The sequence below is a fragment of the Anarhichas minor genome, unplaced genomic scaffold (genome assembly GCF_050575085.1).
Source record: "Anarhichas minor isolate MPS153535 unplaced genomic scaffold, ASM5057508v1 ptg000136l, whole genome shotgun sequence".
Taxonomy (NCBI): domain Eukaryota; kingdom Metazoa; phylum Chordata; class Actinopteri; order Perciformes; family Anarhichadidae; genus Anarhichas; species Anarhichas minor.
The window spans coordinates 465,001-481,925 of record NW_027466582.1 but is presented as its reverse complement, the minus strand read 5'-3'; the positions used below and the strand labels follow the sequence as shown (position 1 = coordinate 481,925).

At 41.9% G+C, this 16,925-nt stretch overlaps 1 protein-coding gene across 1 annotated transcript in view; it reads left to right on the top strand.

Moving 5' to 3' along the window:
* Window positions 1-1,050: 1,050 nt before the first annotated feature.
* Window positions 1,051-16,925, top strand: part of cd109 (CD109 molecule) — a 20,267-nt gene continuing 4,392 nt past the window's right edge. The window contains exons 1-28 of the mRNA XM_076083969.1: window positions 1,051-1,121; window positions 1,576-1,742; window positions 1,828-1,856; window positions 2,528-2,764; window positions 3,343-3,468; window positions 3,668-3,707; window positions 3,832-3,913; window positions 4,001-4,094; window positions 4,542-4,689; window positions 5,238-5,347; window positions 5,622-5,906; window positions 6,833-6,934; window positions 7,080-7,142; window positions 7,683-7,859; window positions 8,275-8,427; window positions 8,891-8,980; window positions 9,281-9,350; window positions 9,439-9,544; window positions 9,869-9,983; window positions 10,249-10,362; window positions 11,626-11,844; window positions 12,898-13,033; window positions 14,443-14,619; window positions 14,764-14,845; window positions 14,938-15,166; window positions 15,383-15,554; window positions 15,975-16,165; window positions 16,875-16,925. The exon at window positions 16,875-16,925 is cut by the window's right edge and continues 102 nt beyond it. Coding sequence (XP_075940084.1) covers window positions 1,051-1,121; window positions 1,576-1,742; window positions 1,828-1,856; window positions 2,528-2,764; window positions 3,343-3,468; window positions 3,668-3,707; window positions 3,832-3,913; window positions 4,001-4,094; window positions 4,542-4,689; window positions 5,238-5,347; window positions 5,622-5,906; window positions 6,833-6,934; window positions 7,080-7,142; window positions 7,683-7,859; window positions 8,275-8,427; window positions 8,891-8,980; window positions 9,281-9,350; window positions 9,439-9,544; window positions 9,869-9,983; window positions 10,249-10,362; window positions 11,626-11,844; window positions 12,898-13,033; window positions 14,443-14,619; window positions 14,764-14,845; window positions 14,938-15,166; window positions 15,383-15,554; window positions 15,975-16,165; window positions 16,875-16,925 — 3,636 coding nt within the window. The remainder of the gene's footprint in view (window positions 1,122-1,575; window positions 1,743-1,827; window positions 1,857-2,527; window positions 2,765-3,342; window positions 3,469-3,667; window positions 3,708-3,831; window positions 3,914-4,000; window positions 4,095-4,541; window positions 4,690-5,237; window positions 5,348-5,621; window positions 5,907-6,832; window positions 6,935-7,079; window positions 7,143-7,682; window positions 7,860-8,274; window positions 8,428-8,890; window positions 8,981-9,280; window positions 9,351-9,438; window positions 9,545-9,868; window positions 9,984-10,248; window positions 10,363-11,625; window positions 11,845-12,897; window positions 13,034-14,442; window positions 14,620-14,763; window positions 14,846-14,937; window positions 15,167-15,382; window positions 15,555-15,974; window positions 16,166-16,874) is intronic.

The following is a 16,925-nucleotide window of genomic DNA, read 5'->3' as shown; positions in this document are numbered from 1 at the left end:
TTTTTGAGAGGCTTCATTCAACTTTATGGGACAGACAGGTGTTTCTATTATTTTGTCCTCCACATTTATGACACGGTAGGTGGACTAAATAAAAGAAAAAGTGAGTAAATATTCCAGTTTGACCTCACTGGTAATTTACTGTCAGCTATCACCATCTGCTGTTGAAATTATGACACTTTTTCTGAAAATAAATAAAAACTGAATCACAGTGGATATTTAAAATGGATTATTAAATCTTTATTTAATAAAGGGGACCATTCTTATTTATTTCCATGAAAATGGACTGAGGATGTGCTTTGAAAATGGTAGACAATAACTCAAAGTTAACATGGTTTAAAATTACATAACATATAATAAAACACAACACTAATATGATCTTTTAGGCCAGATGTTAAAGGATCAGTTTACCCAAAATTACAGAAAAAACATGTTTTCTCCCAAATACAGTAATACAGAAAAAGGTCAAGGGATCATGGGAGTTATTACAATTCATCCTGAGGTGGAGATGAATGTGTGTATCTTAATTTCACGGCAATCCATCCAACAGGTGTTGAGATATTTCACTTAAAAAACACAAAAATGTCAACCTCATGGTTTGTGCTAGAGGTAAAGTCAGTGGGGTTCATCCTCTGGGGAACATCATCTAATGGTTGCTATTGCTAAAAAAACAACAATACAACAGGATGTGATCCATTGTTAGCCACTCTGAACAGTTCTCATAGGAACTCTTGCCTCTTTGTTTGACTCAAAGTCAAACTGACACTGAGACTTTGGGCCCTTGGGGGTTTCGGAGGCCCTCGGGAGCCCACCTACTTTTCACGAGGCTCGTCCTCAGAGTGGAAACACCCACTCAGCTCCTAAACGCAGCCCACCCCCGGGGGGTTCAGGTAAACTGACTCTAGTTCAGTTCATCAGGTGATACTCTATAAGAGGAGGAGGGGGGGGGGGGGGGGGGGGTCACTGTCTGCAGGTATGAAGGCGGCGTCCCCTGACATCACCGGCTCCCAGCACTGACTGAAGCCCGAGTGGAGTAAGCTTCATTCGTTGCAAATGGAGCGTCTCCAGGTGTGGGGTTTCTTCGGCCTCATCGTCCTCACCACCGCCCAGAGCACCACGAACAGGTAAGCACACAGACACACACAGGTAAACACACACACAGGTAAACACACACAGGTAAACACACTCACATGTAAACACATACAGGTAAACACACACATGTAAACACACGCAGGTAAACACACACAGGTAAACACACTCACAGGTAAAGACACATTTTTCATTATTTAGAGATACTAAGTCATTATTTTCAGGTACTAAGTTATTATGCTGAGAAAGTTTATTTTTATGTTGAGACTTGGTCATCATTGTGACAAAGTTTGTAATTATTTTGAGACACTAACTTATTTTAACTTCCAGGATTTTCTTTTTTTCCATCACAATGTCGTGAATGACCGTCCGTAGCTTCCTTGATAATCCACAGAGTATCCCTTTTAAAACAGTCCATGCCCACCACCATGTTTCCCTCAGGACCCTCAGTGTGTCTGTGTATTTAACCTGAACGCTTTGGTTTCTCAGCCCCGACCCTCAGCCCTCCTACCTGCTGCTGGTCCCCAGAACCCTCCGTCCAGGAGTCCCAACATCAGTGACCGTCACCATCCTCACCGGCTCCCCGGTCACCGTGTCCGCTCACATCGTTCATGGCGAACAGAGCGTGGCCTCAAACTCTGCTACAGTGAAAGCAGGTAAAGCCTTTTGTGTACAATCAACAAAAGACTTCTGATTTAAATCACTTTGCAGAGTAATTCAACTACTTTGTTTTTGTTAAAGGTTCAACCAAGCTGCTGATTTTACCAGCTGTAAGTATGACTTTATTCTAAGTTGTTATCCTTGCTGTGGTGGTGCAGTGTTGTTCAGTCTATAAAGGGTCAGAGTAATACATCTCAACAACTGTTGGATGGATTGCCTTGTTATTTTGTAAAGAAGTTGATGATCCCCAGAGAATGAACCTCAATAACTTTCCTGATCCTCTGACCTTCTAGCGCCACCATCAGGATCAGAGTTTTACTTTTGTCCAATAGTTTGGTTGAGGACCAAATACCTGCAAAACTAAATATATTCCCATCAGCCTCAGCTGTACTTTGTGTTCACTGCTAATTAGCAAATGTTAGCATGCTAACAAGCTAGGATACATTGGTGAACATGGTCAACATTACACCTGCTCAACATCAGCTTGTTAGCATGCTAACAAGCGAAACTAAGATTAAAAAAACATCATGTTCATCTCCTTAGTTTAGCTTGTTAGCATAATGTTGACCATGTTCAGAACATTGCACCTGCTGAACATCAGCATGGTAGCATGGTGATCATTTTAGCATTTAGCATAGCAAAGTGCAGCTTCATAAAGCTGCTAGCAAAAGTTAGTTGTACCAAAGATATTTAATGACACAGACTGTTTTAGATTTTAAGAATTACAAACATTTCTCAGCGATTAAAGTCGCTGGTCGAGTTAAACCTAAATGTGCTGCAGATCCACGAGAGCGAGTCCAGCTACATGTACCCTTACAACCTGGAGGTGAAAGGTCACGTAGGCAGCGTGGAGGTTTTCTCCAACTCGACGCAGCTACACTTCGACCCCAAAGGCCACTCCACCTTCATTCAGACAGACAAAATGACCTATCGACCCGGGCAGAAGGTGAGGATCAGAGTGGTCTCCATCCTCCCCGACGGGAAGCCCTTCACCAGCCCGGTGAACGTCACCATCAGGGTGAGTCTGGATGTTTTTAATGCAACTTACACCAGTCTGACTGCCGTACAATTATGAATTTAAAGGAACAGTTCACCGTAAAAATGAAACTGTTGTCGTTATCTCCTCATAAATCCATGAAGCAGCATGGGCTTTACACAACGGACATCTATCAACACAAACAAACGTGTGAAATCATCATTCTAGCATCAAAATCACTGTCAATTTATCTTATTTCTTTTATATTATATGCCATTTTGTTCAGCTATTATTTATCTGTGTTATTTAGTTTCAAAAATGGCAGAAAATATCTATGAAATAACAGCAAATTCTCCAAAAGCATATCCAAAAACTTCTGTTAGCCAACAGGATTATGTCACATTATTCACACGCAAACTTCAGATTTGTGGGTGAACTGCTCCTTTAAAGGGACATCATCAGTATTCCGTGGGTTTAATCGACCGCTACTGTTAATCAGCAGGATTATTATCTTCCTACACAAAACGCTGACATAATGAAAAACATGTGCTGGCCTTTGTGTTGGTTTACTGACTGCAGCATCATTTCATCTCTTTGTATACACGTTGTACCTGATCCAGGATCCCAGGGGGAACCGGCTCAGACAGTGGCTGTCTCTGGACGGCGTCCTCGGGGTTGTGTCCAAAGAGTATGAGCTGTCTGATTACCCTCCTCTGGGTGAATGGACCATCGTCACTACAGTCGGCGTAAGTCTGCTCCATCTCACCAAATAGGTGCAATTTAAAAGGACTAAAAGTCTACAGACACAGAGGCTTTAATGCGCACCACACACTATAAAAACAAAACTATGTTTCTGCACAATAGTGTGTAAAAAGGTTTGTACTGGAGGTGGCATCAGAGTAAAGATCATGTTGTTATTTAAATGAAATGTGTGTGTTTTTATAGAGTGTTTCAACCGAGAAGCGTTTCACCGTGGCTCATTACAGTACGTACGCTTTCTCTTCCCTCTACTCAAAGTCCTCTTTGTTTCGCACAGTTAAAGTCGGATGATTATTGCTTTTTAATCTGACTTTTCTATGCATGAATATGTCGTGTCTGTCTGGTTGCAGCGCTGCCGAAGTTTGACGTTGTGATAGAAGCTCCGCGGGTCATCTTTCACGAAGACCCTCTGTGGTTCTCCGTCATGGCAAAGTGAGAACTTTTTGTCTGTGCGTTACGTTATTCAACACAGTTTTAAATACTTTATATATTTACGTGTTTGTGTTTTTTCATCCTCAGGTACATGTACGGGATGCCTGTTCACGGATACATCAATGTAACGTACCTCCATAGGTTCCATGGTGTTGAAGAGGCTTATGATGAACATAGAGAGGTGGGTCGTTGTATTTAAAGAGCTGATTATAATCAGATTACACCCCAAAAATAATGGTGTTAAAATGATTTTGAGATTAAGAGTCACAGAATAAACCATATTATCTTAAATTTAAGTTAGATAATCATGTTACCTGCTCTTTTCAGTGTAAATGTTAGTTTTGTTTTTTGTCCAAATTGCATCCAGTGTTTTCAGAGGAGTTTATTAAAGTCATTTATTAAGTAAATGTTATTGTGTATTTAAGGATTTACAAAAAAAAAAGCATTTAATATCAGTGTAAATAAAATACTTCGGTCTGTTGGTCGGACAAAATAAGAATTAATATGACATCACCTTGACATCTTGTAAACTGAGATAGATATTTATCATATTTTTTACTTTTTAAACTAAACAATCAATCAACTAACAAGTCTAATCAACATACTAACGGATGAATATCTGCTTTAGTTCGACGGCAGCACGGACTTCATGTTTAACGTTCCCAACTATGACTACCACGAGATGAGCAGAAGAGCTCTGGACATGGACTATTATGACGAATACATGGACGAGGAGCGTTTAATGATTGTGGTTCATGTGACTGATCACATCACAGGTAATCAGTTTTTACACTTCTGTATTGATGAGTGTGCGAGGACAATGAAGTCATGTGCTCTGTATTGTTCCTGGGAATTCAGGGAGATTTTACATTCAACTATGTGAATATTTTACAGGTTTATTCCAGTGCGTTTTAGCTTAAATATATTTCAATTGTACTACTTTCATGCAGAACCGACCCTGGCAAATTTGGTGCCAGTTCTGACGAGTGAAGCCAATGTTGAAGTGTGTTAAAGCTGCATTCTCTCTAGTGTCCACCAGGGGGCGACTCCTCTGGTTGTATAGAAGTCTATGAGAAAATGACTCTACTTCTCTCTTGATTTATTACCTCAGTAAACATTGTAAACATGAGTTTATGGTCTCAATCTCTAGTTTCAAGTCTTCTTCAATACAGCATGATGTTCATTTAGTACATTATGGTTTACGTATAGTGGTTTTTACGTGGTTAACTATGTGAAACTTTTGCTGTTTGGTTAGGTTTAGGTAGAGATCGTGGTTTAATTACTGCCGCCACTAGAAGTATTACTGATGCTTTTCATGTTTCAGGTCTCACATATAACAGTACAGCAAAGGTGTCTATGGCAAAGTACAGATATACAATTTCCTTTGATGGCTACCCCAAAATATTGAGGCCGACTCTGAACTTCGCCGCCACGGTAAGGAAAGCAAATCTTTTTTTGTAGTTTTAATCTAATTTGTTTGATTTTATACTTTTTATACTTTTCCATTCCTATTTCTCATTAAATATAATTTCCTTTATTAAGTAAAAAGTACTAAAGTGTCAAATGAACTATTTGCTAACCAACATTTATAACAGTTATCAAAACTGGTATTTTATAATAACAAATACTACGATTAGCAACACAACTAGTTCACATTACAAAGTGTTAAAAGGTGTGATCAGCATATTGACTTGTCTTGATTTTGTAGCTGAAAATATCAACGTACAACGATCAGCCGCTGTCACCGGAGGATCAGGGAAAGATGGTTCATGTGTCAGTGATGCAGCAAAACACAAGTCCGTGGAGTTGGAAAATGGACATTAAAGAAAGAGAAAACTGGCCTCGTCGATCTAACATGTCGGTCACTTGGGGAGTTGGGAGTCCTCAGCCAGAGGAGATGCTTTCTGAAGAAACGGAGTTTCCTGTCCCTGCAGACGGATGCATACCCCTCAACATCCGGGTCATGGACGAAACTGAAACACTCACCATCGATGTAAGATGATCAGTTCCTCACATTAAAACTCGGCCTTCATCCTGACTGTATAGTTGGTCTAACTAAAGAGAAGACTTAGTAAAGCCAGAATGAAGGATACAATCATTTTCATTTTGACCGTCACTGTTGAGCGATGCGATGCTAAAACAGAAACAGAGAAAGAACTCTCAGCTAGAAAAAGAAAGTGAAAGAATTGTGGATTTTAATGCAGCAGATCAATTGCTAGAATCTTTTTTTAATCAGTGCACAGCTGAAAATACAATGTTGTCTGCAGGTAAACATACAGTTTAACGTGAAAAACTGTTTCCAATTGTATAAATAAATAGCATTTCATTCATATCAAATTGCATCGTTATTTTAGTTAAACTCCTATATTATTCAGAAATAACAGACTATAAAAAAACAGACTTGAAATAAAACCGTCAATTTTTAAATTGGTAGCAGCGGTCCAAGGACACAGTTTCATCGATGTTTCACTGCAAATGTTCCTTATTACAGTACATTAATGTCTGTGCCATAATGCACCATGGACATTACAACCTAAGGCTTACGTTCATATGAATATTTATTGTGGAATTTGAACACAGTGCTCATTTTTTGATAGGTTCAATTGAAATATAAAGTGGTGTATCATCTGCGTAGAAGGGAAACAAAAAGCCACTGTTTCCAGATTTCCAGAGCCAATTAATGTCAATCAAAGTGATTTCTAATTGATTGGGATCAGTTTTATAAAAACCCATTCATTCCCAATCGTTTGCTTATTGTAACCCATTTTAAGGTCAAGTTAATGTGCGCCATGCAGCTGCTTTAAAAGTCCTCTGTAGAGTCTTTCACCACCCTGGAGGTCTTATTCAACAACATGTATCCCCTTCTTGCACCAGGAGAGAAGACTTTTTTCAAATAATGATCTGTTTTTTTGTTATCAGGCTTATTTTGAGGACAGCCATGCCACTCTCCAACTCTATAGAAGCTACAGATCCCCCAGTCAGTCCTACCTGCAGATCAAGAAACCTTCCAGTCCTCTAGAGGTAATCATGAAGAGCAGAGTAACGTGTGTGTCACAAGGTTTTATCTGGTAGGATTGTGGGAATGCTGCCGGTGACAAAGTAGTAACAACAGGAAGTACATTCAATGATATTAAGCGTGTTATATCACAACGCGGTCTTCCTTCAGGTTGGTTCCCCCGTCCTGCTGCACGTTGAGAGGAATTTTCCAATGACTGAGATCCACTATGTGGTGAGTTTAACATTATGACACTCAAACCTTCATTAATTTAATATATTCCATTTAATTGGTTTTGTTTGTCTGAGACATTTATTCAGAGTAACTTACATTTAGTGCAACTGTGGAATAAACTTGTATTTCTCTGGGGCGATTGTGGCTAAGTGGATAGCAGGGCCGTTTTTCAATCAGAGGGTCGGCAGTTCGAACCCCGGCTCTGGCTCTGCTAGTCGCATGTCGATGTGTCCTTGAGCAAGACACTTAACCCCAATTGCTCCCGTAGCTGTGCCTACGGTGTAGAAATGTGATAGACTCTGAATTGTAAGTCGCTTTTGATAAAAGCATCTGCTAAATGACTGTAATGTAATGTAGATCAGATTTGTATGATAAAAAAAATATCAGTAAATGTTGTTATTATACAACTTTAGAAAGTCACAATATGTCTGTCAACTTGTTTTGGAGTCTGTCTGCCAAAGAAATACACATTACTGCAGCTTTAATTATAAAATGTATAAAAAGAAAGAAGAGCTCAGGTCTCTTCTTCTGTGTGTGAAGGTGAAGTCCAGAGGTCAGGTGGTGTCTGCTGGGAGAAGCATGGCAGGAGATCTCTCTCTGGTCCCAGAAGTCACCTGGGCTCCTCTGGCCTGCATCATCGTCTACTGTGTGCATCCCAGCGGCGAGATCGTCAACGACGTGGTGCAGCTTCCCATGACCCAAACTTTACAAAACAAGGTGAATTATTGTCTTTTTTTCAATTGTTTTGCTCGATTAAAAAAAGTGTGATTTTGAGTATTATGAGTATGTTATGAATGTGATGGAGCTAATGCCAATTACCTTTAAAGTATCATCCTAGTTGGTTTTCCTGAAGCGTGAGACAATCAGAAGCTTGTGAAATGTTTGAAGAAAGTCAAGTTTGACAGAGCGAGACCCTCAGAGAGTCAGAAACATTGTTGTATTTATGAAATAAGCTGTAGTAACTAAATTGATTGCAAAATACGTCATGCCATCAGAATTTGGTCTTCTAATTTACAGTCTATGTCATGAACTGAATAATGTACTCGTCAACACAAACAACCTGGAAAACCTACGTTGTTCGATTCAATATTGTGATTGTCAATGATTGGGTGTGATGGTGCATGATTGACAGGTATCTCTGAGCTGGAGCGACGCTACGAGAAGGCCAGGTGAGGAGGTCACGCTGAGGGTCACGGTGGCGGAGCCCGCCTCTCTGGTCGGCATCCTGGTGGTCGACAAGGCGACCGAGTGGAAGGGATCGTACAATGACATCACCGAGGCGAGGGTAAGAAACAGCGCTCGTTCACATCCCCCAAACTTTGAGAAATAACCTAAATGATTTCTTTACTAACTAAACACCGTGAGTAAAGAAGCTCGCTGTGACTTCAGTCTGACCGTCGGACAAAGATGAATGCTGAAGCTTTGGGTCACATGTTTCCTGTTGATTGTCTCCTAACCTGCTTTATCAGTGACGTGTCCGTTATTCCCAAAGCTTCTCTCCGGTTTAACATTTTCCAACAGTTCTCCATATCCACCCATATTTCTCCTAACAGGTATTTCTATGAAACCCAATCCGTCCCTCTTCCCCCCCACCCCAGTATCGGTTCACCGTGAACTCTTTTTTTAATCCCAGCTCGGTCAAACTGGTTTCAAACAATACGTACTCTTTCTGCGTCCCGGTTTGCTGTGTTGCCCTTTGTGAGCTGCAACAGTAGCAGCTCTGAGGAGGATTGGTGTTGCTTTCACAGGTGGTGAAGGAGATGAAGGATAACGGCGTCGCCGTGGCCGACGCCTACTCTGACATGATGACAATGGGAGATCCATACTCCGTCTTCAAGGTTAGCCTCCCCAGAGACACATCACATGTATTGTATTGACGTCCTGTGTAGGGGCAGTATCCAATCACGCTTGATCATCCTTCTATCTCACTTAAAGTCGAATTTGACTTGGTGAATGGTGCGTAACAATAAACAATGAACACAATGCAATAATCAAGACATAATGAAAAAATAGAAACATATTAAAATGTACAAAGACAAAATGGTAGACAAAATGTACATGTAATGACTTGTAATGTACTAACCCATAATAAGCTTTCCAGCTCAACATTTGAGTGAAATGAGCATTTCTTTGTGCAGAAATGTGATCTTGTGGCATTGACGGATGCCAATTTACACAAGATGAAAAGTCCACCTAGGCTTACATTTCGTAAGTTTTAAAACAATCTACGTTCATCACATTCTTGCCTCTTTTTGACTATGCGTTGCTAAAACAACTGACAATCATCTTCAAACAGCAGGGGAGGGAATAAATGAAATGACCCAGACAGACAGTTCACATATGGAGCCACGAGAGCGCCGGGACTTCCCAGAGACCTGGATATGGATGGACACCAACACAAGGTAACGCTTTAGAAACGTACCGCTGTAGAGTCACTACAACACAATCTGGTGACATGTCTGTTTACTTTTTAGTTTTAGCTGAGGTTGAAAGACCACTTTGCTTTGAAAGTTAACCATGAGACAAAAGTTCCTGTATGTCGATGGAGAGGATGTAGGAAGATTAAACTGTACATTTTGGCTTTGGAGAGTAACCATGGTGCAAAAATGTTGTGATTTTAGACTTTAGATTTGGGTAAAAAGGATGGAACCTGGCTAGAGCTGAGGTGACAGCTCAAAGTAAACTACAAAGAAACTAAAGCTAACATGTCCGTCTGTTTTTCGCAGTAATTCAGAAACAGAGATGACTCTGACTGTACCAGACAGCATCACGACCTGGACAGCCACCGCCTTCGTCCTGTCTGAGAACCTCGGCCTCGGCTTCGTAGAGAAGCCTGCAGAGGTATTCACATCGCTTCTGTAAAATGACAAAACAATGCTCCTTAAATCACCGTACTAAATCCAATTGTGTCTCTTTTTTATCCATTGCTTTGATATTTAAATTCTGTGTTGTTCCAGTATTATTTCACTCTTCTCGCCTTTGAATTAGAGCACCGTGTGACCCTTTGAATTATTGTATTACACATCGTTCTGCTCTATCAGTATTAGCTTTGTATGTGTCGTGTTTAGATGAGACTGTGTAACGTTTCCATGTGATCCCCCTGCAGCTCAAAGTGTTCAAGGATTTCTTCCTGTTCTTGAACCTCCCGGCCTACATCATCCGAGGAGAGGAGCTGTTGCTGGAGATCATTCTGTTCAACTACCTCCCACAGCACCTGGAGGTCAGTGAGCTGCTCCTCCTCACACAGCTGGGCTGGATAAGAAGGGGAAAACTCACACAGGGTTCAATATTGTAAATGTAAAATGGTTAAGCATGGATCCTTCAGGAGTCAGTTTGTGTCATGCACTCCTCCACCTGCACAGTGCCAGTTAGTGTTTGGGAATGCCTTAAGTGAGACGTATTCCTCCTGCACACTTGAAAGGTGGCTGTTTGGGTTCACGGTTGGTTACGAGCTTCTTCTCCAAGAAATCACGTTTTCCCCATCTTCTAAGTTTAATGGATACATAACATGATACCCGTGAGCCTCGGCTGCTGTTGCGATGGAAAGATACACAAAAAAACAGCATTATAGTTACTGAGTTAATCACTTATTTTTGAAAAAAAAGAAAAAAGTTTTCATCAATAAATTCCCCAGGAAGACACTCACTTCAGTACAATCCAAAGTGCAAATATTGAAGCCAATTTCCTCCATAGAGGGAGATCTCCATTTAGGACAAGTTTATGTTCTGGAAGTGAGCACTGGATCGAGCCAAACGCTGTCTGCAAAATAGATAACGCTCCTCCACAACAGCAGATGAATAAAGCACAGTATCATCAGCATAGAAACGCTCAGCCGTCATCACAAGAGACTTCATGAAGGTGGATCGAGTAGTCAGCTGCAATTCATCGGCTTTTATTTGTGAGCTTGTAAAGCACTATTGTTTTCATTCACAAGGACTCTGTAAACTCTCTTTTACTGACTATAGTGTAACCAATTCAGAGTTCATGTTTAGCAACTTCTATATTTGTATTTTTTGGTTAAGAAATACTCAAACAGCTGAACAGCAGCAGGTCTCACGTCGTTCAGTTGTAGGTCAGACTGCAGGTCATATCCGCTTTAAATCTGTTGACTAATGGATTTATATTTCACCGTGAACCAACAGGTGAATACAGCAGGTGTTGTATTGCATGTTTTTGGAGTGAATGTGGTTCACAGGGTTAGTGCTGTTGTCTCAGGCGTCAGGTTGCTATAATCTAATGTGGCATCAGTGGTTTTAACATATTATACAACTCTGTTGTCACCTCTGAGGACTTTCAATCCTTCAACACATAAAAGCTTTTAAAAAGAGTTCAACGACTTCCAAGAAAGCTAGAATCTGCGTTTTAATTTGATATATTCGGTTTCAACAACATGCTTCTTTTGTTTCCTACCGCCCTCTTTGTACTGTCAGACCTCTGCTTAATGTAATCTGGGTTGCATTCTCCTTCTGCTCTTTGTTGTCAGGTCACGATAATCGTTGTAGAGAGCGAAACCTTTGAGTTCATCCTCTCGGACAATGAGGAGCTCTTCATGCCCGGTGTTCTCACGGTGCCCGTGGGGAGTCGGAGCGGAGAATCCGTCCTCATTCCCATCAAGCCGGTGAACCTCGGAGACATCGACATCGTGGTGAAAGCCAAATCGTCTGCTGGGATGGACATGGTCCGCAGGACGGTGCTCGTCAAGGTGAGAATCACAGAACCAGGGAGGTTTGAGTAATGCGGTTACAATGTACCATCTCACATTACTTTGTTTCATTAATAATAATAATAATAAAAACAATAATAAAAATAAAATAACAGCCTAAAAAGGTAACGCTCTCTAGTGTCACACAAGAACAAGATGACAAGATAGAACTTTATTAACAGCAGTTGCAGAAAAAGTGCAAATAAGAACTAAATATGAACAATAATAGATTATCAATAAGATACAAAAAAAACAACCAAATGTACGCAATGTGGCGGTAATGATTATAAAATAACAGAAAGATTAAAGAAAAGTCTGACAAATAATATTTCATAACTTAAGCCCAACATTAAAACGTTAGCATGATTTGTTCAGATGTAATCCTGTAACATGTAGTTTGAGTGAATAAACTTGAAGAATATATCAGATGTTTGAAGGAGATGTTTTCACAGCTTATTATTATTATTATAATAGATATTAGAGATGAATTATGAGTTGTTAAACCTAACACAAGCTCTAAGCAGCTTATAATACATCACTAAAACTACGAATGACAAGATGTTTTTAATTTATAAAAAACACAATCTTGTATTCCTTATCATTTGAATGGTGTGTTCTTGTGTTCTTGTAGTATAACTTACTATAACAAAGTAAAAGGATATCATTTAGAAGTTTTGATGGTTTACAGACTTCAGAGTGGTTGAAATTATTTTCAGGAGCCTTGTAGACCAGCTGCTATAACAAAACAAAGAACGATCTGGATCATCAATGATCAGCAATCGGTATTGGCGGCAAAAAAGCGTGATCGGGGATCTCTAAGAGTTATGTTTGCTCCCTTTATGATCCGTTGCACCCTTACTTTTAACTCAAAGAACTCATGATGTGAGCGTCTTGCTCATCGGCAGTGAGAGTCGAGGCCTTCAGACTGTGTTTATTGGTCACGACCCTCGTCTGCTGCTCCACTGTAACCAGAGAAATCCTGATCTTGTTTTGCAGCTCTGCCTTTTCCCAGAAACATGACTCACCACGTTTGTTTGTTTGTGCGTCCTGCAGGCCGAGGGACTCGAGCGGTCGTTCTCCGCCTCGCTGCTGTTTGAGCTTTCTGAGTCGAGTGTTTCCAGAGAGGTCGGGTTCACCTTCCCGGCAGACGTCGTGGAGGGCAGCGCGAGAGCCTCGGTGACGGCTGTCGGTACGTAAACACGTCCAACAACCTTAAGTGGTGAACAACCTGCCGGCAAATACAAACAAAGAACAACAAAAAGACATTTGATTCTAACTAATAACAAGATGTACTTAATGAAAATGACAATTTTATTCATATAGTATGACTTTAATTTAGATTTTTGACTGATAACAGTCACTCCCCCCAAAAAAATAATGAATGACTCAATGAAAGCTGCTAATCTGTGAAGGAAATACTATACAATAAGAATTATTGTAAAAAATCCGAAATGAAGCCGAGGAGTCTGAAGCAGTCGTTCCCAGAGACCGGCTCACATAAAATCTGCAGAATTTCTTTAGTGTGACTTAAATCGAATGAAACCAGCTGCAGTACAAAATAATGAGTACAAACCTGCAAGCTGGTTGCTCACATGTGGACTCCAGCATGTGTCAGACATTGGACACGCGTGTGCTCAACAACATGGATTACATTGAGCAGAGGTAGTTCCTTCATGTTCTATCCAGGATGTGACAGCGATGGTTCTTCTCTTCTCTCCGTGTAACAAAGTGTAGACGTTCACGGTGAAACACACACATGTGCAGCACAGGCTGATGAGCTCATAGTTTCCCGTTCGCTCAGGTGTTGAAGCGCTGAAGACGTTTCGTAACAACAGAGAGAATCGGTGTCGTCGTGGTGTTGAAGGTGAAGTGTCGGCGGCGAGGAGGAAGCCTGTGAAGAAGCAGCTGGTTGTAGGTTCTCATGTGATCGGTGGAGAGCGTACTGGACTCAACATTCATCTGTGATGTCATTGTGATGTCATAGTGATGCGTCTTGACAAACACGCAGACTTTTCTAATCAGATAAAAAACGGCTACTTCATTTTAAAGTCTAATAAAACTGTCCTGCTACTTTAGTAAAAGTACAGAAGTATTATCAGCAACATCGACTCAAAGTATCCAAAGTAAAAGGGCAAAGCTTGCAGCCCCTGTATTACAGAATATTCACTTTTTATTACTAACACGCACATATCAGGGTGATTTAATGTTGTAGTTCTTCAACGTGGAGCCATTTTTAGATACTTTGTATACTTTTGATAACATCATCATTGATTTAGCAAAATAAATAGTCTTAAAGCATCAGCAGCTCGATAAAGTATCGATAAACGAAAAGAACAAAGATCTGAAGATGAGTCTGAGATCATCCCATCGACAATCATCTTAAGTTGCTCTTATTACTCATCTAGGTTTTACTGTGGCTCACTGACTCCGCCCCCTGAGTTGTGATTCAACCAATGAGATAACGTTATTTCAATTTGCAGAACGTCTGCTGCGACGGTGAAACATCTGGTCATTGACGTGGTGCTGAGGTCATCTCAGTAAACATTAACTCTTCTCCCTCGTGGTGTCTTGATTTGTCTGGTTTCCGTGCTGACGAAGGCGACATCCTCGGCCCGTCCATCAGCGGCCTGGACTCCCTGATCCTGATGCCTTACGGCTGCGGGGAACAGAACATGATCAACTTTGCCCCGAATGTCTACGTTCTGCAGTATCTGAGCGCCGTGGGACAGGCGGACCAGGAGACCACGGAGAGAGCCGTGGACTTCATGATGAAGGGTAAACCGTTATATCACAGTCACACATTCACAACAACCACACCAGCTCTGACAAGAACAGTGTTCAACAACTTGACTCATCAGCAAGATCTGTGGTGAATTCAGAAGATGACCTCCCTCTCGTCTCTGGTGTCCCTCCCTCCAGGTTATGAGCGAGAGCTGACCTATCAGAGAGCAGACGGCTCCTTCAGTGCCTTCGGAGACCACGACGCGTCTGGAAGCACCTGGTGTGGTTTTAAAGTATTTTATAGATAAAGAAGGAACACGAGTGTCCCTCAACAAAAGCACCGACGAAACAAAACTAACTCCGTCTCCGCAGGCTCACGGCGTTCGTGCTGAGGTGTTTCCTGCAGGCGCGGCCGTTTGTCGCCATCGATGCCGTCGTGCTGCAGAGAGCGGCGGTCTGGCTGGCGGCCCAGCAGGGGGCCGATGGGAGATCAGAGGAGCACGGCGACGTCATCCACACCGAGCTCCTGGGAGGCCTGGACGGCCCCGTGTCCCTCACCGCCTACGTCCTCATCGCCCTGCTGCAAGACAGTGACATCAGGGTAAAACTTTATTCCTATAGCACCTTTCATACAGTTTATTTATTTATTTGTCATGTACATAATTATTGCTCTGAATATATTGCACCTGTAGGTGGGTTAGATCCTCATGAGCAGTCTGCAGGAACATGAAAGCTGGACACAGATGTGATTTAAAGAAACAAAACAAACGTGTTGTCGTGTTTCTTCACGCTGTGATCTTTGTCTGCTGTCCGTCAGGCTCAGTACGGCGGCCAGGTGTCTGCGGCCCTGATGTTCCTGGAGACCCGTCTGGCCCTCGGCGTCTCCAGTAACTACAGCCTCGCCATGCTCAGCTACGCTCTGGCTCTGTCCGGCAGCTTCAGCGCCGACGTGGCACTCAGCGAGCTGATTGGACGAGCCGAGATGAGAGGTGCGATGACCACTGTTTGTGTGTGTGTGTGTGTGTGTGTGTGTGTGTGTGTGTGTGTGAGATGACTGCAAAGTTTGGACTACTCCAACGGAGTACGACTGTCTTTCCAGCTTTCCATACTTTGGCTTTTTGTAGCTGACAAGTTTTAAAACAAGAACCCTATCAAAGGGTCTGAAAGATGCATTTGATGAATATGTACTTGGTGGAGGAAGTATTCAGAGCTTTTACTTCAGTAAAAGTACTAATACCACACGGTGAAAATACTCTGTTACAAGTCACAGTCCTGCAATGCTCTTTTCTTTTAATGTCTGACTGTCTGACTGTTTATCTTTCATACTTTAATATTACAAGAACAAAGGCTTTGACAAACATTGAATGACGTGAATCCTGTTCCTCCTCCGTCTCTCCTCGGGGGGACAGACGGCGTCCCGACGTGGTCCTCCCCAGACGGCGGCCTGTCCTCATCGTGGCAGCCTCGCTCTGCTGACATGGAGATGGCGTCCTACGTGCTGCTCGCTCAACACCAGCTGGGTCACATCACGGAGGGCCTCGGCCTCATGAAGTGGCTCAGCCAGCAGAGGAACCACAGGGGGGGGTTCGGGAGCACCCAGGTGAGAAAGAAAACACCAGAACATCACAAGTACTGTGTTTTCATCAAAGACTTAGTGTCTCCTTCCTCTTCCATTTAAATCACATCAATGAGCAGCACAATCAATCAATCAATCAATCAATCAATCAATCAATCAATCAATTAGTAAGAAATGTTCCATTCGTATCCTTTTATGGCTTAACAAGTCTTCACATGTGCGTCTTAGAGAGCGTGCTGCAAGAACACACGATGCAAACATCAGAACTTATGAGAACACTTTGATAAAAGGGTTCAAAGCTCATCTCTGAAGTTCCAGAAAATCATGTAAAAAAAGGAGAAATTCCCCTTTTGTGTCACATCAACAGGAGACTGTGGTTGTCTGGGCATGTGGTGACTAAAGGGACAGTTAGCCCCTTTAGCACGCACACACACGCACACACACGCGCGCACACACACACGCACACACACACACACACACACAGAAACAGAGGAAATATCTAAATAGTGTGTCAGTGCCTCCAAATACAGTACGTTAAATAAAGCTTTTTCTCAGGCTTTGTCGACTCTTATTTGTCAACAGACGCGCAGATGAACACGCTCACAAAGCGACATCGCCGTAAACAGGAAGTCGGCGGTGATTATCAAAGCAAAAGCCCATCGTTGTCCGAAGTGCGACAGGATGTTGTGGAGCAGATGTGTGACTCCTGACTCGTGTGTGTTTCCTCTCTCAGGATACGGTGGTGGCTCTGCAGGCCTTGTCCCAGTTCGCAGCGCTCATGCCT